This window comes from Leuciscus leuciscus (assembly GCF_965113295.1).
Source record: "Leuciscus leuciscus genome assembly, chromosome: 15".
Taxonomy (NCBI): Eukaryota; Metazoa; Chordata; class Actinopteri; order Cypriniformes; family Leuciscidae; genus Leuciscus; species Leuciscus leuciscus.
In genome coordinates, this window is record NC_138739.1 from 29,978,594 (window position 1) to 30,004,346 (window position 25,753).

A 25,753-nucleotide genomic window follows, 5' to 3' on the forward strand; every position below is an offset into this window, starting at 1 on the left:
TAATGCATCCTTGCTAAATAAAAGTATTAATTTCTTTCGATTTTTTTTTTTTTAAGTTACGGAAAAGAGCAGCTCGGACATTCTGCAAAGCATCTCCGTTTGTTTTAAACGGAAGAAAAATTATACTGGTTTGAATGAAGAGATAATGATCAAATTATACATTTTTACTTGAAATAATCTTCTGATTGAAAAGGAAAAGAAACCTGTATTAACAGACGTGATCATCATAAATAATTATTTTTATCACAAAGTAACATTTGAGAGGCCTGCAATGTAAGTGTCAACCGCAGAGTTGCAAAGAAAGACGAGCAGCGTTTCTCAGTGTTTATTGAAACGTGGTACAAAATGATCAGTGTTCTCCCTCATACATCATCAGGTACAGGAAATAGAATAATCTCTGTCATGTTCCAAAACTACATCTTCTCATTCATAGTTTCAATGCCTCTCTGTGACGGTGCACAGTGCTGATACGCTTCGGCTCAAGGGTATGTATAGCTATTAGTTAACTAATTTTGACCTTTATGTGTCATACGGAGGATTTGGAGCAAAAGCGCTTGAACTTCTTCATCCATCCGACCCTGTTAAGGTCAAAAACAGTAGCACAGATAAGCGTAATATAAGACATCAGATGTTTCTGTAGAAGTAAGGTTGGGTTTATGAGTCTCACCTGTACAGCAGCTAATAGATGAGAACGATATATTGAAATGACAGCCTTGTGTTTGCGCTCCCAGTCCTGAGCACAAGAAGAAAGAAAAGACTTGGTTGTATTCACTTCTACAAAGTCTGGATTTAGTTTTTCATGCTTTAATGTTCATTATTTTTCCCATATTTTTCATTGTTGCAGCACCTCTCTCCCCAGTCTGTCAGTGACTACGTTTACATGCAGCCAATAACCCGTTCAAAACCGGGATATTAGCAATAACCCGGTCGCGCACGGCCATGTAAACACCGGCAAAAACCCGGATATGCTCATATCCCGGTTTTTAAAAACCCGGATATCATACCTGGGGTACCCCCTTTCTAACCCGAATATTTGGTCATGTAAACGCGTATCGGCATATCCCCATCAAAAGGGACATTGATTTGTGTTCTGCGCATGTTCTATTCGCAAGGAATCTTGGTCTTTTGAGTAGGGACGGCGCATACAGAAACCCGCGTGCAGTATACAAGAAGTAAACAAGAAATAGAGGTAAACATGGCGAGACGCAGCACAGCACCACACTTTTGGAGCGAGGAGGAAAGCGCAAACAAAGGCGATCGCTATCTGCCCCGAACTATTCATTATCCGCGTGCTGCTGCTGTTGTTGTTGTCTTTGGATACAGGAAAAAGAATCGGAAATGACGCATATTGCGTCTTAAGGAAGGCCGTACGTCCAGACGCTAACCGCGCGTCGCCGTTTACATCGGGATATTGTAAATTCCATGTATACAGGAGTAACTCTCTCTGCTCACGCATGTAAACGCGTTATTCCGAATGTTTCAGAAACCCAAATAGTGACCTTAACCCGACCATAACCCGGATATTGGCTGCATGTAAACGTAGTCAGTAACGCTCTTTTTAGTTACGGTCTCTATGAAGCCCCACTTTCCAGAAAGCGCAGTGTGCTCTGATTGGTCGGCTGGACCGGTGTGCTGTGATTGGTCAATCACTTCGAGCTTGTTTTGGAAATGTCACACCCCTTTCAATAACCGTGAGTTTTAACATACTTAAGGCAACTCAACCAGGCCTCATCACTTTTTTTTGTGTGTGTATGCTTTGGGCGGGAATTATACAAATGAGGAATATTGTAATGTGTTCGTTCCCGGAAGAAAACTCCAAAACTGATAAAGGGAGGATGACTTTATGCTTACAGTACCTGGAGTTGCTGTGTAAGTGTGGTCACACGGTTCTGCAGTGCCAGCTGTTGTCCAGGTGTCCCTGAGGATGGTGGAGATTGAGAACGTCCCAGCGGGGGACTCAAAGCCCCCAGAGCCTCTTTCAGACGAAACACCTCCTTAGACAACTCTGTGATCTAAGAAAGAGGAAAAAGAAAGGATCAAATCTCCATCTCATGGGTTTTTGCATGCATTGTGCATCTGGATCAGATTTAGAAAAATATGTCACTGAATGTTAGATGTAAAAATATAAATGTTTTACGTTACGTTATGTTTTATGTAACATGGATTTGATTCGATTTTTATTTATTTATACAAGAGTCAGTAACTGCCCTCAAATTTGAATCTTTCTGCATAAGAACGATGACCATATTAGCTTCCATACTAACCCACGATAACGTTCTGTTTACTATAAGCAGTTATGTCGTCTGCTGCTTTAAATGCTCAAGCTCTTTAAAGTCTGGTTGATTCTGATTGGCTTTCAATGTTTTTATCGTTCATCGGCTGGAAAAGCGTTCTGAAAGCGATTCCAACAATATCGTTCCTCTGCAGCGTTATCGTAATAGTTTGGTGTGGACCTATTCTCATAGAATAAAAATGATTATTATAACTGTTCAGTTATAGTTATTGTCCTTTGTGTGAACAGGCTTATAGGGTCGAAAAAAGACTATATAGTCAAATAATCTTACACAAACCTATTAGTTCAAAAACTTCATTTGTGACTCATTTGCTCAATTAATGCATTCAAACAAACTAATTCATTCAGGAATGAAACTCTATAAGTGAGTCATTGAATCATTTACTTGACCGATTCGTTCAATACCAATGATTTATTCAGTGCCACCACTGCTGTGTGTGTGTATGTGGTCCAGGTAAACCCTACGTGATGAGGACATTTTTTGGTCCCCATCAGGAAAACAGCTTATAAATCAGACTAAATTATGTTTTTTGAAAATATAAGAATGCAGAAAGTTTTCTGTGATGGGTAGGTTTAGGTTAAGGGGATAGAATATACAGTTTGTACAGTATAAAAATGTCTATGGAAAGTCCCCATAAAACATGAAAACAAATTGTGTGTGTGTTGCTCTATTTTCATTGGCAGAGCAAAAACAGACAATGACAGTATTGTGTCTAAAATGTAAGTTACTCAATATTAACTCTTTATTTTTGTGGTCTTTTGTTGCAATTTGCGTACCTGATTGGTGGAGGTTTTTTTTTTTGAATCATGGGAAATATATCGCCAGGAATTCTACTGTTGAACAGGATTATTAAAAAAAGTATAAGTTGAAATAATGTTGGCTGATGGCTTCAACGAAAGCATATACCATCGATTAATCTTGTAGCTCACAGTAGGTCTGTCTTTAATGGAATATAAATTATCGTTAAAACTCAATTCCCTTATGGAGACTCTTCCTCCCTCACACCTTGCGGTCTTTCTCTTTGACGAGCCCCTGCGAGTGCTGGATGTCCTGGTGCAGCTGTTGGATGTGGGTGGACTCAGCCTGAAGGTCCGCCAGCTGCTTTTTAACCGTCTCCAGCTGAGATTCAGCCACCTGACGCTCGCTCTTATTAAATAAAGCATCCCGCTGCACCTGGAACACCTGCGGAGGGACACTTTTTTAAGATATATGCAAATAGGTGGAGTGGAAACTGTCATAAACAACATCAAGGACAACAAACACACACACATACACACCTCAATGCAGGTCTTCTCATGCTTGCGTGCTAGATCAGCTAACTGGGCTGTGAGTGTGTTGATCTCAGCCTGTAGGGAGAGTCTCTGGGCCTCGTGGTCTTGTTTGGACACCAGTCCCTGTTCTGAAGCTTTCTGTGATCGCAGCTCTTTCAATTCGGTCTCTCTCTCACTCAGAGAATCCTGCGCCGCTGTCGCACTCTGCCGACTCTCCTCTAGAGAGCGCTCTAGCTCTGCCTGAAGTGAGGAAGAATCAAGCTTAGTGTACCATAGTATACTCTTAAAAAGTAATGTTGAAAAAGGGGCTTTTCGCTGTGATGCCATTGAAGAAATCTTGGGTTCCCCAAAGAACCTCTTAGAGAACAGTTCTTAAAAGAACCATTTTCTTTCTTAAGTGTGAAGAACATTTTAATAATCTAAAGAACCTTTTGTGCAATGAATAGTTCTTCATGGAACCACAATGCCAATAAAGAACCTCTGTTTTTAAGATTTAAGAATGCTAGTTTATTACTTACTGAATACTAAAACTGTATTTATTTCATAAATGTTATGTTTTTCTGCCACATGTCCTCATTATGTTGCAAGCGAGTGCCATTAAAGGCTCACTGAAGTGCAGCTTTGTATGATGCGTTGAAGTCATTTCCACTGAAACAGGAAGCTAAGGCGGGACATGTTGAATGGCTCCTCCCCCTTTTCAAATAGCCAATAGCGTTTAGTTTACCTCACAGACTGCAAGTCACTTGACAGCACCATGATTCAATAGTAGAGGTGTGAATACATTTTTGCCATTTCATTCTTAACCAATGTACAGTTGGAAAACGGAATAAAACCCGAGCGTTTGAGCAATTGAAAACACATTTCCAACCCATATTGTTCTGTGACGTGACACCGTTCGATTTGGCCAGGTGGTATTTATAGCATAGGGGTCGTGAGTCGCGGGACGTTTTAGATTCTAGAGAGCATTTGATTGGACAGAAGATGTGATGAGAAGCTGAAGTACGCGGTGATGTCATAAAATCCGTGATAGACTGTAGATTTGAATGCTTATTTCTCCTAAATGCGAATTTTGTCATTGTTTTGGAACACACCAGCTTATTCATAACCTTAAGACTAACATATTCATACTAAAAGCTAAAAACCTTAAATTTTGATTTCAAAGGGCCTTTAAAATATATTCTTTATCATTAAAACCGTTATTTTGCATTCCAGTCAAAGTAAAGGAAATCATGGCAGTATTTACTTCCTGGTAATTTACCACACTGGAATTGAGTGAATTTTGGTAAGTATTCTGTCTAGTGTGCTCTGATGAACACTTCCCATTTTGGAAAATGTAGCAAGTCATTCTGGTATTCTGTGCATTCAGAAAATTCACATAGTATTAACAGTATACATACTACATACTGCATTTCACTGACATTCACAACTCCTCTCCCGTGGCCTCATGGGGAAAAAACTGTTCATCAGATTCGCACTCTCTCGCCAGTAGTTACAGTCACCTACTGTTTTATGAATTTGAACAGTACTACTTTTTTCATATATTGTTTTTGACTACTATTCACTAAGGAAGTAGGTATATTTGGATTCAGGGATAGACATTTTCATTTTAGTAGCTTTGAGAAATCCACTTTACATAAGTGAATCAAATGCATAATTAAAAAGAGCCGTTTCCAAAGAACAATTTATTTGCAAATGGAATATAGCATCTTGTGTAACTCACCTTGACTTTATCATGTTCTTCCTTACTAACTGAGTCTTTTTGCAGCGCCTGCAGCTCGGCTTGCAGCCTTGCGAGCTCGGTTTGAGCATGCTCACGCAGCGCCCTCTCTGCCTGCAGCTCTTTCTCAGTTTGAGCTAACTGCTGGGCTACTGCAGACAGCGCCTCCTGGTGTTTCACAAGGGGTATTGCATCTCTCAGTTGTAGTACATCATGAGCCCGGCTCTCTCTCTCGGCACACAGGCTGTCCAGAGCTTGTGCTGCCTCTTGCCTCGCAACTTCCAGCTCCTCCTGTATCGCCTCCAAGGTCCGTCCCCCCGGCGACAGATGCAGGGAGTGCTCTGATTGGTCGAAAATTAGTTATATTTAAAGGCTGGAATCAAATGGTTATTTCCAAGAGTCTCGGAGGGACAACAGGTGCACTCACCAGATGCAATGGAAACCTCTGAGCTCTCAGACGGGTCCTCGTCGTCCTCATTTCCGTCTATGTGGGAAGGGGGGCGGAGCCTTTCCAGCTCCAGCAAGGCCTGGTTGAGTCGTGTAGCCACGTCGGCTCGTTCTTGAGCTATCTGGTTAAGCTGAAGACCCAAAGTGACCTGAACCTCCTCAAACCGAACTCGAGGGACGCTATCCTTCAACTCCCTCTCAAGTTCTTCCACCTGTTTCTGCAACCCGTTCACCGGCGCTCCCTCGCCCTCCTTACGCCCAGCCGTTTTGCTTTGCTCCAGGGCTTTTTCCAACTCTTCCACCTGCTTTTTGAGGCTCACAACCGTCTCGTTCTCCTCTTCTCCCTCTTTCCCTTTCCTTCTATCCTGCAGATCTGCCTCAAGTTCCTTTACCCTCTCTTTCAGCTGTTGGATGGTGTCATTGTCACCTTCACTAAGCCTCTCCCCATCTTTCTTTTTTCTGGATAGCTCCGCCTCCAGCTCCTGCACCCTCGCTTTCAGCTGCTGGGTCTCCAAATTTGCCCCTTTCTCGGGGGCCTCAGAGCCCCGTTCAGGCTTCGCTCCTGCGTCCTCCACGGAGTAGACCCCTAGAAGCATCTGTTCTTTGAGTTCCTCTAACTCTGCCTGGGCTTGGGCCAGCTGTTCCTTTATTGCGTTTTGATGTTTCTCCTCTTTCTCTTCAGATCTGAGAAGAAAAGCAAACATTTCAATTACTTGACAGGATTCATAAGTGCATGAGTGGTGGATATTAGTTTAGTGCAAGTTCCAATATCTACCAACAACATCCTTGTGAATGGTCAATGTTCTCTTTACAAATATATATTTTGTTGTTCATTTTGAGTAAATATTGTATAAAATAAGCGGTCACTTAAATTCAGAAATTTTGTTTTTAAATTTGTTCTGTTTGTCATAGGGAAATAACTAGAATAATAACAAAGAGCAGTAAACTGTAAAACTAATTGCACTACAAACCAGTGTGTTTATGATACATTTGTTTATGATTTTGATAATGCATTTAAAATGAACAAATTGAATAGATGTCTTGGCGACACGTACAGTATGTGCTATTAGTGAATCAATTACCTGAATCGGAAATAATCTGAATCATATCAAGAAAAAGACTGACATTAGTCTGATTTCATTTTAACTACATTACCCAGGATCCTCTGCAATGCTTGAGGCTTCAGTTGAAGCCTGGGTTCTGGAGTATTTCTCCTGTAGCTCCTCAAACTCTTTCCTCAGAGATTCATACTGAGCCGTGGAAACAAAATCTGGACCCGAGCTCTGCATATCCGTGTCATCCTTCTCAAACATCTCCAGCATCTGCAATGAAAATGTTTTATAGATTTATCAGCACATGTAGTTGCCATATGTTTGCCTCAGCCATTACCCTCATAGTGTTCTTTGATCTGTTTGTTTAACCCTGGACTTCAGTTTTTGAGAACTCTTGCAAACATTGATTTATGCCAAACATGCAGTTAAAGTATAAGTATTCATTTTGCTACGAACAATTTCGACTTAGCTCATTTGCATGAGAAAACATGAGCGTGCTGCACTTTCCCCAAACATTTCCCACAAGGGCTTTGTAAGTGGAATGCCGTATTAGCGCTTAGCATTACACGCCATGCTATTTTTACCAGAATATGCTACAGTGCCACACTGATCTGATTAGTGCTATTATAATGTCAGCTGTCTTTAAGCTTTATAAATAAACTCTCTGTATCTTTAGACCATGAAACATGTGATTAAAATTGGGAGGCATGTGTCAACATGTAACGCCATCTCTATTTGGTTTGATCTGAATATCAAGAAATCTGTCTGAAGTAAAACAATTAATTTTATTCTTATGAAAATAAGGCACATTTTAGATTTGTGTTACAGTTAAGCACATTTCCCACTTATACTTAAATGCAAAAAAATAAATAAAAATAAACATTGAGAATCACCATTGAGAATAATAATAATACAAGAAGTAAAAAGTCTAGGTATATTACTATAATATGCAATTCACCACATTATATGCTGTAAACAATATGTTAAAATATGCTGATTCAAAGTGAATATATGAGCTATATATCCAGCATCCGATTAACTGTGATGCTTTAAGAAGCAAGTCAGATGCAGTATGTGGTTAGCGCATATATGTCTGTTTTTATCTTGTACATCTGAACAACCTTGCCAAAAACATCTAAACACAAACAATGAGGTCAGCGTTCTGTGTGTGTGTGTGTGCGTGTGTGTGTGTGCATGCCTGTGATTTTAATGCTTTGTCTGCATGTGAGTGTTTAAAGGAAAGAGGCTCCACCTGCACTTTGAGAACCAGGTCGACATTCTGGGACGTCAGTTCCTCCACTTTTCTGCGAAGCTGCTCCACCATGGCAGGATTCCCCTGAGAGGCGCCCTCGTCCCGGTCCGCCGGCGAATCAGCATCTAGTCCTCGTGATTGCCTAGACAGCAACTTCTCTGCTCCTGATGACATACATATAAAAATGTTCAAATAATGTCCACTTATCAGAGTCTTTCCAACCAAACTGATGTTCATTGATCTTGATGTGTCAGGAAGTGTTCTTGGCTCACCAGGGAAGTCCAGCATGTCATCTGAGTCCTCGGCGTCTTCCGAGTCACAGGTCACGCCGCTCACCCGAGCCGTTCTCAACTCCTCCAGCTCGGCCAGCAGCCGGTCACGCTCTGCCTCAGCCTCGCTCAGACGCTCTCTCAGAGAGTTTAGCTGAAAAACAATTGTAATTCAACAAAATCATTCAAATCTAGGTTGCAAAAATGGCAAACATCATATGTTTTGATTTACTGGTGAGGACTGCGGTTGACAATCAAAATGTTCTGAAGGTAAAGCATCCCCTTTAACTGAAATGTGACTTTTCAAGAGTTTCAATTCTCATTTTGTTCCCTGTCAGTGCTAATAAGTGTATTATAGTTAAAGAAGTGCAGTACCTCCTCCAGGGCAGTGGTGGCGCTACTCTGCTGCTGCTCCAGAACTTTAATTTTCTGCAGTAGGCGACCTCTCTCCAGTCTGAGCTTACGGATCTCTTCAAAGACCTCCTCATCCTCCGTCTGACACACAAACACACATTGCAACATAGTCACATGGAAAACTGCGTATGTGATTATTCCAAATTACGAAATGTGTACATTATTATAATCAGCTACTTTTTCTTACCTGGGCTTGGCTTCCTTGTCTATTTTTTAATAATAACAAAAAAAGTTACAATAAAAATGTTTTTCATAAAGGCCCTTTACCACCACACATCAAATGAATAAGCTTCCGGATGAAGGAAATGTAAATTCAAGCCTGTACAGTAGAGGGTGTAGCTCAAACAAACCTTTTAGCTGTGTTGCCATTCTGGATTGCTATGGAAGCTTCTTTCCGCCACAGAATAAAACATTTTAAAGATAATTGCGACTTTTTATCTCACAATTATGAGTTTACATCTCGCAATTCTGACTTTATTTCAGAATTGCAAGATAAAAAAGTCAGAAAGCGTGATATAATCGCCACAATTGCGTGTTATAAAGTCAGAATTGCGAGAAATAAACTCGCAATTGCATGTTATAACGTCAGAATTGCGAGATATAAATTGCAATTGCGTGTTATGAAGTCAGAATAAGTCTCAGTCTTGCGAGATGTAAACTCAAGGTGTAAAACCGAAGGTCAGCAGCAAAGGCATTGGATAATAATAAAGTGAGATTATATACATAAAGTATATTTTGTATAATTTAACATATTTCATTATTACAGGTTTGTGTAATATTCAGAGTTTGCATTTCAATGTTTTTATTCATTTTGAGGAACACTGTATCTGTTTTTGTGCAAGTGAGATGAGTAAATATCTGCTCACATTTAGTCTAGAACTACAATAACCATCATGCTTACACAAAACGCCTCTGCACTTATTCTCAATTTCTCTCAACATGGGGACAGGAGAGCTGTCAGCCAATAAATGGGAGAACAAAGTAACTTGCGTTAATTATTTGAAAAGTAACTTTTTTGTTGTAAAAGTAATGTGTTACTTTACTCGTTACTTGAATAAAGTAATCTGATTACATAACTCGCGTATCTTGTAATGCGTTACCCCCAACACTGATTATAATGTACTGTAACTGCTGACTATGGGTTATGTTGGAACAATCAGGGCTACAGTTCATTAAAAGCTTTTAAAAGTTTTCACATTCGTTGCCACTCACAAGGTTCTCAGATGGGGGACGTTGGGTCCTGGGGGCGGGAGAAGGTGGAGAAGGGCTCTGGGATTCAGGTGATTGTGTGAGGTCAGGGGGAGGTGGCATACTTGAGGCGTCTGAGGAAGGGGGCGGGCCCTGCAAAATTATTATGCATAAGCCATGCATATGTAAGTGAAAACAATGGGTGCCATTCAATAACCATGTTTATGAAACTAGGGCCCTGTGATTTCAGTAATGCAGAAAATGCAGACTGAATCACAGAATACAGTCATAAAAAATTTAAATTTAACCATTAAAACCAGAGAAATAAAAATTCAAAAAAACTGAATTTGTGAAAAAATAAAACAGATTTCATTGAATTTGTATGCACAAATTTGTGAGTGAAATCTATGTACGAATGTTTTCACACAAAAAAATCATGATCATCAATAACTTTCAAATTGTCGGGAAAGCCCTTATATGGAGATGGTCTAGGCGTATTTTATGCTAATCTTGGGCATGCGCTTATTTAGAATATTCCAAATTTATTAACATTAGAATGAGGTTAAGTACTAATTAATCTGCGTACAAACGGGTTATGAATAAGCCAGACATTTTGTTTGCGAGAAGTTCTCCTGTGCGCATAAATATGAATAATCCATGAAATTATTAACTAATGAAACCCACTGTCATGCATTTAAAGGAATAGTTCACGCAAAATGAAAAGTCCATGCTGTTATGGTGTTTATTTGTCCTTTAAAGCTTTACAGTCCCTTCATTGTTGGAATAGAGCAGTGGGGATATTTTGGGGATATTTAATTTAATTTTATCAATCAATAAATTCCTCTTGAAACAAACTTTGTTGTATTATTTTAATTTAATACTGTGAAGCTGCTTTGATACAATCTGTATTGTGAAAAGCGCTATACAAATAAACTTGACTTGACTTGACTTGTCAACATTTGTTAAAACATCTCATTTTATGTTCCACAGAAGAAGAAAAGACGGTGAGTAAATGATGACAGACTTTTTGGGTGAACTAATCCTTTAAGACAAATAAAAAAAAAAGCTTTCCTTTTTTTTTAGCAATGTTTCACGGGATCCATGAATCCCATGTTGTACCTGAGCGGGAGATTTAGGAGGAGGAGGGGCTTTCCTCTTGCGGGGTGTGGTTCCGCTAGATGGGGGATTGGGAGTAGGAGGAGCCTGCTATTGTGGGCGGGGTTTCAGGATGCACAGGTTAGAAAGCAAAGCAAGTAGCAGCAGTGTTAGTCAGATTTGTAGCATACGCTTCTGTTTTCACAACGTCAATGAGTTCTTAAAGGGATAGTTCACTTTGAAATACATTTTTGGTATGTTTTAGCTTACCTCAAGGGCATCCAAGATGTAGGTGTCTTTTTTTCCGCAGTAGTTTCAATTTTGATATTTTTAGGTCAAACCGTTCTTGTCTGTCAGTCATATAATGCAGGTCTATGGTCACTGTCTCAAAGAGCATGCACAGAGTCCAAATTAAAACAATTCCCCGTCGTCCAAATTAAACAATTCCCCATCGTAAGTACACATTGATGGCCTAAGACACGAAACGAGCGGTTTGTGTGAGAAAACGAACAGTATTTATATCGTTTTTACCTCTTATACACAGCGTGTACAAGTGATCTGATCTGACGTGTACGCAGACTGGTGCATAGATATATACACACTAGATGTCGCCTTGTCTACGGCAGTTCATTGGAACGAATGTCTTTAAGGCGACATCTAGTGTATATATCTATGCACCAGTCTGCGTACACGTCAGATCAGATCACTTGGACATGGCTGTGTATAAGAGGTAAAAACGATATAAATACAGTTCGTTTTCTCACACAAACCGCTCGTTTCGTGTCTTAGGCCATCAATGTGTACTTACGATGGGGAATTGTTTAATTTGGACGATGGGGAATTGTTTTAATTTGGACTCTGTGCATGCTCTTTGAGACAGTGACCATAGACCTGCATTATATGACTGACAGACAAGAACGGTTTGACCTAAAAATATCAAAATTGAAACTACTGCAGAAAAAAAGACACCTACATCTTGGATGCCCTTGAGGTAAGCTAAAACATACCAAAAATTAATTTCAAAGTGAACTATCCCTTTAAAGGTGAAATGCATTCTTTTGTGATGTTAAAGTGAAAATTGGTTTAAATACTTTTTCCTATCCCAACATGCTGAGACAACTATATGATGTGTGGTCACATTAGCAAAATTTTGCCGGCAAAAAAGTCCATTGTCAATAGTGTAGTGATGTAAAAAGCACAGCTCACACAGAAGTCATTCATGAATTCACTTGACCAACTAAAAACCATTGCAAAATATGTGTGGAAAAGTCATTTGCCCTCAAACAGAATTCAAGATTGCATGGATTCCTATTAAAATTACTGGATTTCGGCCACAAAAATTCGCAGAACAATGATAAATGTGAATGCATCTTAAGCCATTAGTTTAGGCAAGAAATTGGCAATTCAGTCTAGTGCCACAAGGGGCGCAAAAGTGACACACTTCACCTTTAAATCAAGCAGTTTAGATACTACAGTTACCCTACTCTAAGTTGAATTACAACAATATTTGTGAAACATTTGTATTTTACAGCAGCATAATGCATCCCTGACTGTCCTTGAAGGTTTTCTATGGTGTAGTTATTTGTATGCATGTGATAAAGTGTTGGAAGTTTTTTTTTTTTAAATGCCATTAGTAAGTATTACCTCCTCATTCGAACCCTCAGCAGCTGGGAATGCACAGGACAGAAATAAGAAACAGACAGCAGTGCGGTGAGACTTACACACACCACTCCAAAAACACATTGTAAACCACGTTCAAACACATAACTATATATAATCTTCCCGTTCCACCACATGTTCACTGTTGCAGTAAAAAAGAGGCAACATGAAAGCAGACAGGCAGCGCATTTATCACTCTGTCAGGTGGTACGACCACAGGGGCCCTTTATTAACACTGGGATCCATTTCCATCTCAGTCCGACATATGTTTCCAATCAGCCTTTGTAACTCGAGTTAGCAAACTTCTCTATGTTTTCATCCATTGACCCAACGTAACATCTGCTTTTTAGTCTCTCCTCTCAGATTACAAGCGTATCCAAGTGGAGATGGGGCCAAACATCAGAGGCGAGGGGATGAAGAACCACCAGGCTCCAGATGGCCCCTCTCTCTGAGGAATTAAAGGTGAGGGCGATATGTGTGTGTTACCTGCGGTCACGCCTTCGTTCTGCAGAAGCTGGGTTATATTGTGGTTGCCGGCAGTGATGCTGTAGTGGGCGGAGTTATGTCCCAGGGCGTCGGTTAGGTGTGGGTTAGCTCCGCCCTTCAGTAACATCTCTACAGTCTCCATGCTGTCACTCTCGCAGGCCAACATCAACGCTGATCTGCCTCGAAACACGACACCACACAGGACAATAGAGTGCATTAGTGCACGGGTTCCGGAAGTATATTTTCCATTCATTTCTCCCATAGGGATTTCAAAAAAGTCTTCATTAATGGGAGGGTTCAGCCAGAAATGCAAATTCTGTCATCATTTACTCACCATCATGTTGTTCAAAACCTGTATGAATTTCTTAGTTCTGCTGAACACAAAAGAATATATTTTGAAGAATGTTGGTAACCAGACAGTTGCACTTCCATTGAAGTTACTGGGGCCAAATAACAGTTTGGTTACCCATTTCATTTCTGGGTGAACTATCCCTTTAAAGTGTTTTAAGGCATGAACCAAGCCAACCAGCTACAAAATGAATCATAACACTACAAACATTGATTTGAAGCAGAACATTTAAAATTTAAGAATTGGACAAAAATATAAAAGTACAAGGAAAGAACTACAATACCATGAAGCATCGCGAACAGCATAACCTGTCATGAAGATAAGCGGACAACACAGCAATGCGGAGAAACAGTCACTTTAATAGTTGCTTGATGGTGATAACAGAACCAGAAGCAGTCACAAAAGGGAACAGAAAACCACTCGAAGTAGTTCTTGAAACTAAGAGTCTTAATAAAGCAGCAATAATATAGAACAGAGGATTCTCAGGGTGTGGCAACACCGGTAGGTCTCTCCGACGGACTGGTAGAGTTCGCAAGGTTTAACTGGTGTTCTGGAGCAACTCACACTCAGGACAGGACAAGCAGGCAGCGAATATCTCTGGCCCGGGGTAGCAACACAATGTTCAGGACCACACGACAAGACTGGGACACGACAGGAACAAGGGTCAGTCAACCTTAAAGACAACTCTGATAAATTCAATACTCAAGCAAAGTCAGATAGAAAAAAGAGCGGGTATATAGAGAAGTAATCAGTATGAAAGGAGAGACAGGTGGTGAGAGAGATAGGTAAGGGAGGACGTTAAGGAGCCTCAGCTGAATAACATGATTAGATAATAGAGGTGTGTGCGTAAGAGTAAATGAGTGTTAATGGCCAGCGTATGTGAGAGCGTGTGTGTGTGTGTGTGTGTGTGTGTGTGTGTGTGTGTGTGTGTGTGTGTGTGTGTGTGTGTGTGCGCGTGAAAGAGAGTGTGAATGAAAGCACCCAGATCATGACAGTGCCCCCCCTCCAACAGCGCCTCCTGGCGCCACAGAGGAGGAGGACTGGCGGGACCGGAGGAAGTCATCAATAAGTGACTGATCCAGGATATCCCGGGATGGTACCCAGCACCTCTCCTCCGGCCCATAACCCTCCCAGTCCACTAAGAACTGCCGACCTCGACCCCGGCGTCGAACATCCAGCAACCTGCGAACAGTGTAAACAGGGGTTCCCTCAACACGAACAGGAGGCGTAATAACGTGAGGAGAAGAGCGAACAGCGGGCTTAATTCGTGAGACGTGAAAGACCGGGTGGATACGGCGCAGGTATCGAGGGAGCTTTAACTGGACCGCGACCGGACTAAGAATCTTAGAAATGCGGAAAGGTCCGATAAATCGAGGAGCGAGTTTACGTGACACGGACTGAAGAGGAAGGTCGGCCGAAGAGAGCCAGACCTTCTGCCCGCAACGATACTTAGGGCTCTTAATGCGGTGACGATTAGCTGCCCTACGAGTCTGTTTGCGAGACCGACAGAGCGCTGACCTGATCCTTAACCATGTGCGCTTACAACGACTAACGAATTCTTGAACGGACGGTACCCTGGACTCCGCCTCCTGAGAGGGAAAAAGGGGAGGTTGGTAACCGAGGCTGGCCTGAAAAGGGGACAACCCCGTGGCGGAGGAGGGCAGGGAATTATGCGCGTATTCGGCCCAGGGAAGTTGCTCAGCCCAGGACGCAGGGTTCCGAAACGTCAGGGCGCGCAAAATACGACCAATGGATTGATTAGCGCGTTCAGCCTGCCCATTAGTCTGTGGATGAAAACCCGATGAGAGACTGACAGAAGCCCCAATAGACTTGCAAAACTCTTTCCAAAATAGCGCAGTGAATTGGGGACCTCTGTCCGACACGACATCCGAGGGAAGACCGTGGAGCCTGAAAACGTGTTCCACCAATAACTGTGCGGTCTCCTTAGCGGAAGGTAGTTTTGGAAGCGGAATGAAGTGTGCGGTCTTAGAAAAACGGTCAATAATGGTCAAAATAACCGTATTTCCTAAAGACGCGGGGAGACCCGTAATGAAATCAAGCGCGATATGCGACCACGGCCGAGAAGGAACTGGTAAAGGTCTCAAGAGCCCAGCTGGTGGGGTGTTACTCGACTTGATCTGAGCGCAATCAGAGCAAGCCGCAATAAAGCGCCGCGTATCACGTTCGCAGGTGGGCCACCAAAATCGCTGGCGAACGGAAGCTAACGTGCCCCTAACGCCGGGATGGGCAATGAATTTGGATGAATGGGCCCACTGTAAAACCGCACGGCGGGCAGAGACCGGTACAAACAGGCGATCACGAGGGCACGAACGAGGGGTAACGACTTGGGCCAACGCGCGCTTGACAATTCGCTCGATGCCCCAGATAGCGGCGCCTATTACGCGTTCCGAGGGAATGATGGGAACCTCAGGCTGAATCTCCACGTTGGGATCGTAAAGTCGAGAAAGAGCGTCAGGCTTAACATTCTTGGAACCCGGACGAAACGAGATGGTAAAATCAAACCGGGTAAAGAATAATGCCCAACGAGCTTGTCGAGCGTTAAGGCGTTTGGCCGAACGAATATATTCAAGGTTTCGATGATCCGTCCAAACGACAAACGGAACCGAAGTGCCCTCTAACCACTGACGCCATTCCTCGAGAGCGAGACGCACTGCAAGCAATTCGCGGTTTCCCACGTCATAGTTGCGCTCAGACGAAGACAACTTGTGTGAAAAAAACGCGCACGGATGAACCCTATCATCCTCGACCGAGCGCTGAGAGAGAATGGCTCCGACCCCCACCTCGGAAGCATCCACCTCAACTATGAATTGTCTCGAGACGTCGGGGTAAAGAAGGATAGGCGCAGACGTGAACAAAGACTTCAAACGGTCAAATGCGCTCTGGGCTGAACTTGACCACATAAACCGGGCTTTGGATGAGGTTAAAGAGGTCAAAGGTGCAACGATCTGGCTATAATTGCAAATGAAACGACGGTAAAAATTTGCGAATCCCAGGAAACGTTGAAGCGCAACACGGGAATCAGGTACTGGCCACCCGGTGACGGCTTTGACCTTGTCCAGGTCCATGCTAATCCCCTCGGAAGAAATTACCGAACCCAAAAAGGAGATGGAATTAGCATGAAACCTGCACTTCTCTGCCTTAACAAAAAGTCTGTTCTCTAAAAGACGCTGTAAGACCCGCCGAACGTGTTGAACATGAATCTCCATGGAGGGAGAAAAAATAAGAATGTCGTCCAAATATACGAAGACGAATACATTCAACATATCTCTGAGTACGTCGTTGACCAACGCCTGAAAGACGGCCGGAGCGTTGACCAACCCGAACGGAAGGACCCGATACTCGAAGTGCCCCAGGGGGGTATTAAAAGCCGTCTTCCATTCATCCCCCTCTTTAATGCGGATCAAATGGTAGGCATTACGAAGATCGAGTTTAGTAAAGATCCTTGCGCCCTGCAAAACCTCGAAGGCTGAAGACATAAGAGGCAAGGGATACCGGTTCTTAATGGTTATGTCATTCAGCCCCCGATAATCTATGCAAGGACGCAAGGATCCATCCTTCTTCTTCACGAAGAAAAACCCCGCCCCAGCCGGTGACGTCGAAGGAACAATCGTACCCGCGTCTAGACATTCCGACAGATACCTTTCAAGAGCTTCGCGCTCGGGCGCAGATAACGAATAGAGACGTCCGCGAGGGGGGGTGCTACCGGGGACGAGGTCAATAGCGCAGTCATAAGGACGATGAGGAGGAAGAGAGGCGGCACGAGCCCGACTGAACACCATCCCGAGATCCTGGTATTCCTCCGGAACCCCGGACAAATCCCCGGGTTCTTCCTGAAAAACAGAGACAGAGGAGACAGAAGGTGGGGCAGACGTTAAACAATTAACATGACACGAAACATTCCATGAAACAACAGAATTCTTACACCAATTAATCTGAGGATTATGCTTTATAAGCCAAGGATGACCTAACACAACAGGGTGAAAAGGAGAACTAAAAACAAGTAGTGAGATGGTCTCACGATGGTTACCAGAAACCGTGAGTGTCAGAGGGATGGTTTCTTGTCTTACTCTAGGAAGAGAACTTCCATCGAGAGTGAACAGGGGCGTGGCTCCCTCCAGCTCTCTGAGCGAGATACCTTGTGCGCGCGCCCAAGCCTCATCGATAAAACTCCCCTCCGCGCCAGAGTCAATGAGAGCCTTACAGGTAGTCGAAGACCCCGGCCACCGCAGATGAACCTCAAAGGTGGTGCAGGAACGTGGTGGAGAGTCCAGAGAAGTTGCGCTCGCCAGTAGCCCTCCCTTTACCGGCGAGCGGAGGCTTTTAACGGACAGGTCGAAGCGAAGTGGGCAGCAGAAGCGCAGTAGAGGCAAAGGCGGTTGACTATTCTTCGCTCCCTCTCCTGGGACGAGATACGGATATTCCCCAGCTGCATGGGCTCTGTCTCGACCTCTACGGCGGGAGTAATAGTGGAAGTCGATGAAGCCAGAAGAGAAGACTCCATACCTCTGGCTCTGCGCCGTAATTCAAACCGCTTCTCGATGCGAATGGCCAGCTCGATAAGCACATCCAGACGGTTGGGAACCTCCCGAGCCAACACCTCATCCTTAACCTGAGCGTTGAGACCTTCGAGAAAGCGGGAAAGCAATGCGGGTTCGTTCCATCCGCAAGTGGTGGCGAGAGTGCGGAACTCGATAGAAAAGTCCGCCACCGAGCGTCTTCCCTGCCGGAGCGTAGATAGCAAACGAGCAGCCTCCTCCCCGTAAACCGAACGATCGAAAACCTTTATCATCTCCTCCTTGAAGAGTTGGAAACATTCGGTGCACTCCCCTGCTGCCTCCCAGACTGCCGTGGCCCATTCGCGTGCCCTCCCGGAGAGAAGAGAAATGACGTAGGCGATGCGGGACCGGTCTCTGGCATAAGTAGTAGGCTGGAGAGAAAACACTACCTCGCATTGAGTTAGGAAAGCTCTGCATTGGGTTGGCTCACCAGTATAGTTTGGCGGATTATTGATGCGCGGCTCGGACGCGCTTGGCGAGCCAGGAGAGACAGGTGGATTATGCCGAAGGTGGTGGAGCTGCTGAGTAAGGTCGTTGACCTGAACCGCCAACTGATCGACGGCATGACGAGTCAAGGAGAGCTCCTGCTCATGTCTACCCAGCATCACGCCTTGGAGCTCGACTGCAGAAAGTACCGGGTTCTCCGCTGCTGGGTCCGAAGGCTGGCTTGAGTATTCTGTCATGAAGATAAGCGGACAACACAGCAATGCGGAGAAACAGTCACTTTAATAGTTGCTTGATGGTGATAACAGAACCAGAAGCAGTCACAAAAGGGAACAGAAAACCACTCGAAGTAGTTCTTGAAACTAAGAGTCTTAATAAAGCAGCAATAATATAGAACAGAGGATTCTCAGGGTGTGGCAACACCGGTAGGTCTCTCCGACGGACTGGTAGAGTTCGCAAGGTTTAACTGGTGTTCTGGAGCAACTCACACTCAGGACAGGACAAGCAGGCAGCGAATATCTCTGGCCCGGGGTAGCAACACAATGTTCAGGACCACACGACAAGACTGGGACACGACAGGAACAAGGGTCAGTCAACCTTAAAGACAACTCTGATAAATTCAATACTCAAGCAAAGTCAGATAGAAAAAAGAGCGGGTATATAGAGAAGTAATCAGTATGAAAGGAGAGACAGGTGGTGAGAGAGATAGGTAAGGGAGGACGTTAAGGAGCCTCAGCTGAATAACATGATTAGATAATAGAGGTGTGTGCGTAAGAGTAAATGAGTGTTAATGGCCAGCGTATGTGAGAGCGTGTGTGTGTGTGTGTGTGTGTGTGTGTGTGTGTGTGTGTGTGTGCGCGTGAAAGAGAGTGTGAATGAAAGCACCCAGATCATGACATAACCGAAATAAAAACTGATGGAGAAATATAAAACTACCCAAAAGGACTAAAAACAACAACAAAAACGGAAAAAAAAAACATTTTCATTGTATTTATTTTTAGATAAAATAATTTATATAAATTATTAATAATATAAAAAAAATTATAATACAATAATTACATTAAAAATACACGTCTGGTGGCTTTTCACTGTAGTAAAAGTGATGTGATGTGATGTGTGACGGTTCGATACGCTGATGTCAATTATGTTATAATTTTTACATTGTGATTTAAACCAGCATTACTTTAGTAATATTTATATTCTATTTCAGCATATTTCAATTAAAAAACGAAACAATTTATAGTAGTTTTAGTTAACAATACGATTGAAACCATGCAGTATTTTGTCCTTTTTGAAAATAAAATAAAATTTTAAAGATCCTTCAAATTTTATACCAGCTGTTTAAAGCATATCCAACCTGCCCTGGTTATCCTGTATATTAGGATTGGCTCCTCGTTCCAAAAGAAAGGCACACAGCTCGACTCTGCTCATCTGGGCCCCCAGGATCAGTGGAGTTGACCCATCCTAAGAGAAAACCGGATGTTCAACCCTTTAGAACTACTGTACTCAACATTTGGTGGATACGTCAATGCATACGCTAATAAAAAGTATATTTTGAATGTCACTTCAGATACTAAAGTAAATGACCTTTTCACATAGTGTTTTGTTCAAATGGACTTACTCCATCTTGAGCGTCAAGGTTGGCTTTAAAGTCCCACAGAATCTCAGTGCAGGACAAGCAGCCACTTACAGCTGCACACAAACAAATACGTAATGAACCATAAACAGCTTCCTATTACGCACAAATACGACGTTTTGCATAATGTTCATTATGTTTGAATATATTAGAAGCGTTTTTATTACCAGCATGGTGAAGGGAAGTCCTCCCGAAACTGTCCGTGGAGTCGACAGGAATCCTCTCCTACAGGACGAACATTACAACTGTACATCAATATTAGCTCTATTTTTCTTGGACTATGGGATTGTGTTCAAGACTCCTACCTGAAGAAGTCTCTTTAGACAATCTGACTGTCCATTTTTAGCAGCAAGATGGAGAGCATTAAAACCTACAGAGAGAAACCAACAGATCTCATTGAAATCTTTCAATACTTCTATTAGTAAAACTAGTCGAGTAAATCGTACCTGTGCCGTCTGTTACGTTGATGTCCACCCCATGAGAGAGGATGACCTCTAGACAATCCAACCGACCTCGAGATGCACAAAGATGGAACCTGTGAACAATGTCTTTGATTGTTGATGGTTTTTTTTACAAGAATGTCACTAAAGTGAGGCCAGAATATAGTTGAAATCAAAAGTTTACTCACGCTGATTTGCCCTCCGTGTCCAGTTTGGACGGGTAGAGACCTTTCTTCACCAGAAGCGTGGCTACTTTTTCCGGATCATTCTGTTCAACAGCCTGCAACAATCTATCATCGGTCTTACTCCAGTCCTGACTCTAGAAACACAGAGACACAAACTCACAAATATACACATCATTTATAATAACACATTTAATTAACCATATAAACGTTTACAGCATCTCCAATTTACTGAAAAAATTACAAACAATTTTAATTATACATGACTTTACTATCTGTGACCCAAACCTACTGTATAATCTTTTACACACATAAACTATATAAAAAGTATAAATTCGGAAACAATTGTCTAACTTTTCAAATAGTAAAAAAAATTTTTTTTAAAACAAGATAAATTCACATTAATAAATTCAAAATATTAAGACATTTTCAGAGAATATATCTTGATTTTATTTTATTCCACTGGCAAACAAAAAAATCTCTTGTTTTAAGTATAAAAAAGTGCTGTCAAATCGATTAATCACTATTAACCACATCTAACAGAAAGTTTTTGTTTATATATATGTGCGTACATACTATAATAATACTATAATAATGTAATAATATATACATAAATAAATGGGTGTGTGTACACACACACATATACATGTATAGAATATATGCACAAAAATTATATAAACAAAAACGTTTCTGTTAGATGCGATTAATCGATTTGATAGCACTAGTATAAACAACTAAATTGTGTTAGATTTGTAATTGAAACAGAAAAAAACTCTTATCCAATAGCGTGAGAAAATACACTTGAATTCAATACATATTAATGGTCTCCAGTCATTTCAGCTGATTTATTTTACATGGAGCAAGACCCCTCACGGATATATACCAATCTGAACAAGATATCAAAATCAGAAGTAGCTAAGGCAAAAGACAAAGCATACGAACAGCTTTATAGAGATATCGAAGAGAACGGGCCGAAGAAGATCTACAAACTGGCAAAGACTAGACAGAGGAGGGCAAAGGATATTGATCGGCTAAACTTAGTTAAGGACCAAGAGGGAAAGATCATTTGTGAAGATGTCAAGATCAAGGAGAGGTGGAGAGAGTATTTCAACATCCTACTAAATACAAAGAACAACAGAAAAGAACTGCCACAGACAGATCCTGTTCAAGGATAAAAAAAACTCTTATCTTATTGAGAACATCACAGACGTAGAGGTTAGGTTACAACTAGAAAAGATGGCAGCTAACAAGGCACGAGGACCAGATGAACTCCCTATAGAGCTAGTAAAAATGCTGAAAGGAACAGGGATTAAATGGATGACATCTTGTTTGAGGGAATTTGGAAAGGCAGGCATACCATCTGAATGGAGGAAAAGCAAGATCACACCCATATACAAGGAGAAAGGAGACCCCCTAAACTGTGGAAACTGCAGAGGAATTAAGCTTCTTAGCCACTCTCTCAAGCTATGGGAGAGGGTGATAGAAGCGAGAATAAGATGTGTAGTCCAGATCAGCGACAACCAATATGGATTCCAGAAAGGAAAATCGACCACCGAGCCCATGTTCTGCCTGAGGATGTTGCAGGAGAAATATAGAGAATTTAGCAAGGAGCTACACATGGTGTTCATAGACCTGGAAAAAGCATATGACACTATACCAAGAGAGCTGATTTGGCACTGCCTAAGGTTAAGACAGGTCCCAGAGATATACATTGATATAATCAAAGATATGTACAAGGATTGTACGACGCAGGTTATTACCAATGTTGGAGAGACAGAGGAGATGGAGATTGAGGTTGGACTACACCAAGGCTCAGCACTGAGCCCACAACTATTTATAATAATCATTGATGTGATCACGGAAGATATACGAGAGGAGACACCATGGGCAATGCTGTTTGCGGATGACATTGTTATAAGTGATGAGGATAGAGAGGAGTTGGAGAGGAGACTGGAGATTTGGAGGGAAAAACTAGAAGGAGCTGGACTGAAGTTAAGCAGAAGCAAGACCGAACACCTGCCACCTACGGGAAAAAAAGAGCGAATAAGGTTGAGAGAGTATGGCAGCACAGAGCACGCAAATCTTCCCCTACAAACAGCCTTCAAATACCTGGGAACCACCATCCACCAAGATGGAGGCTGCGGGAAAGAGGTAGAGTTGAGAATAAGCAAAGCATGGAATAGATGGAGGGAGCTGACAGGAGTTCTGTGCGATAAGAAAATACCAACAAAGTTAAAAAAAACTCATCTATAGGACAGCTATAAGACCGACACTATTATACGGAAGTGAGACATGGCCCATAACAGGAAACCTGGCAGACAAGATTGGATCCTGTGAGATGCGGATGCTGAGGTACTGTCTTGGAATAAGTCTAGAGGAAGACCAAACTAATGAAGAGATAAGGAAGCAAGCACAAGTAATACCAATACAAGATCTCATGAGGAAAAGAAGGCTACAGTGGTTTGGACACGTGTGCCAGAAAGATGAAGAGGCGGACATAAGGAGAGCCATGGAGATACAAGTAGGAGGAAAGAGAAAGAGGGGAAGGCCAAAGCACCGTTGGAAAGACACCATAAAGACAGACATGGAGTGGTGTGGCTTAGAGAAGGAAGATACAAACGATTGTGACAGATGGAGGTGTCTGGTTGAGATGAAGATCAGGCAGAAACACGCTACCCGAAAGGATAGAAGCGACGAAAGGTGAGAAAAGAAAGACCCCTCACGGAGACCGCCATTTTGAGATCACATGACCAGCAGAATAATGCTGCGTTCATGCCATGTCGTAATTACCATAGTCTCGAGTTGAAAAAAGAAGTTTACGTATGTAACGTTCTATATATCCGAATAACGTTCTATTCGGAGCTGTTCACATTCTCGGACTGGGAATTATGCTTTTCTATGGCAACGCTATCAATGGTGAAATTAATCTGCAGTGGTCAGGTGGTTCAAGTAAGAGCTCAGAAAATTCCCATCTTACACGCTGTAATTACGAGCTCTACGAGGATGTGAACACTTTTTACAAGTTGAAATCTCGTAACTGAAGTAATTACAACATGGCGTGAACGCACCTCAACTCTCTTTATAAATGAAGCTGACTGTGAATTGCACATTTCAAAAATGCCATCGGCTGTGATTCCTCACCACCAATAAGATCTTACAGCGCAACATGCGTCAACCAATGAAATACGGAAAAAATGTATATTATGGAACAATTAAGAATGTGGTTCCACTACTGCTAGTTACTTCATAGCCACATTTTATTAATTTGTTTATTCGTATTAGTTAAATCACGACCACATTGTACAAATTCGTTCTCTGGTTTTAGATCAATGACGACCATTGTTGTACTAATTTGTTCTATTGTTTTAGTTAAAATACGACCACATTGTACAAATGTATTCCCTCCTTTTAATTAACTCTCCAGGTCTGTTCAGTCATTTTTGACCAAAAAAAGTTTTTACTTCATCGAAATGGTAAGAAACTTGGTGAAGATTTTGGCACTTGCTATGTGAACACACAAAAAAAATCATAGACATGATTCGAAAAGGTTAAATGGTCCTGAAAAAAATAGTCACACTTGTGACTGGTTCTGGGTCAAAAATGACTGCATTGGAAATGAATGGGAGACAAATTGTCTACTAGACAAATCTAGTGGAAAGGTTTGGTACTGCGCCCAAATAAAATCTTACTAAAAACTCATTTTTTGAGATATCACCCTCAAAAGTGGAGCACAGCTTGTTTAGATTTATAGCTTTTATTTTCTCACAGTTTTAGAATACAACATGTTTAGGAAAATATACAGGCTATTTTATATGTAATTTAAAATTTTTATTTTTGTGCATTTTTCATAATAATAAACTTAAACTTCTATAACTTTTTTAGTTTCACTTAAAAAATAAAATAAAAATTCATATCAAGATAATCTGCTAAGTGTCTTCTTTCAAAAGAGACCAAACTAATGTCTGTGCTCCTAAGCATTCAAGATTTATGACAGTTTAAGTTAGACTTTTTTTTTTAGGTCTATGAGACCTCTCAAAAAGTGATTCACAGGTAATAAATTGATCATAACTATATGATAAATATAATTTAGTCCAATAAAATCTGCCAAAAAATACATATAATTAAATAGAAAAACATTATCGAACTTTAATATAGTGCATTCATTTCATTGAAATAAAAAAAATCTATCCTCAGAGGGAGGCATTGTAATCATGTTATACCAATTTCATTCGACTCATTCTAGTTACATCCCGACCACATTGTGCAGATTTATTCCTGTTTAAGTTCAATTGTGACACCCTCATTTTCATTAAATCCAAATATTTCAACATGGCCACATTTGAACTAAAAACAAGGGAATGTATTCATAAATCATAGGGACACGATATCTTTTTTGCTTCTCAAGTACATTCATCTTGTTTTGAGGATGTTCAGATATGTTGACTAAAAAACCAAAAATTAAACGATTAAGAAATATTGTTGCAATGCAGTCTCCTGTTTCCGTGTGTATGGCTGTACGTACCGTAATGACACCGTAACACATGCAGAAGCGTTTCATTGGGCTAAAGACGACATGAGGATCCATAGAGCTCAGAGGACGTATGAAACCTCTGCTTCTTTCCTCTAGCCATCCACACTATGTGCTCTCAACAAACACCCTGAATACTTCCACAAAAAAGTTCAAATGAACTGAACCTGAACATTCTGCCAAAGCTGTCACAAAAGAGCCAAGGTTATGACTTTATATCTAATCTGTCGGTAACAACACGAAGGAATATGCAAGTCTGATTATATATCTGATCTGTCCTGATTTGTCGAGTGCAACTCTTGCTATGCGTTCCTGTTCTGCTGTCTGCGGAGATCTACGACACACACTGCAGTCTCTGCCTGGCACGCACACACCTCTCTGTCCCGGTGTCCTTCTTTTTTACTCTCCATCCCAATTCTGTCTAACTTCTCTCTCCTTGTAATTTACTGTTCA

The 25,753-nt window shown here is 41.7% G+C and overlaps 1 protein-coding gene and 1 long non-coding RNA gene across 2 annotated transcripts in view; both read right to left on the minus strand.

Moving 5' to 3' along the window:
- LOC309476597 overlaps window positions 1–25,753 on the minus strand; it is a 154,035-nt gene that overhangs the window by 2,239 nt on the left and 126,043 nt on the right. The gene's annotated exons all lie outside the window — the stretch shown is intronic.
- On the minus strand, window positions 311–25,372 carry ankrd24 (ankyrin repeat domain 24). Its single transcript, XM_082139700.1, has 22 exons — window positions 25,295–25,372; window positions 20,779–20,909; window positions 20,597–20,685; window positions 20,456–20,520; window positions 20,318–20,375; window positions 20,136–20,206; window positions 19,872–19,978; window positions 13,145–13,320; window positions 12,644–12,666; window positions 11,024–11,110; window positions 9,929–10,057; window positions 8,678–8,797; window positions 8,306–8,456; window positions 8,034–8,197; window positions 6,885–7,051; window positions 5,710–6,413; window positions 5,286–5,623; window positions 3,572–3,805; window positions 3,300–3,476; window positions 1,857–2,012; window positions 668–733; window positions 311–578 (listed from the first exon to the last, which is right to left on the minus strand). The coding sequence occupies exons 1-22, from the start codon at window positions 25,355–25,357 to the stop codon at window positions 507–509; spliced, it is 3,348 nt and encodes a 1,115-aa protein (XP_081995826.1). The 5' UTR covers window positions 25,358–25,372; the 3' UTR covers window positions 311–506.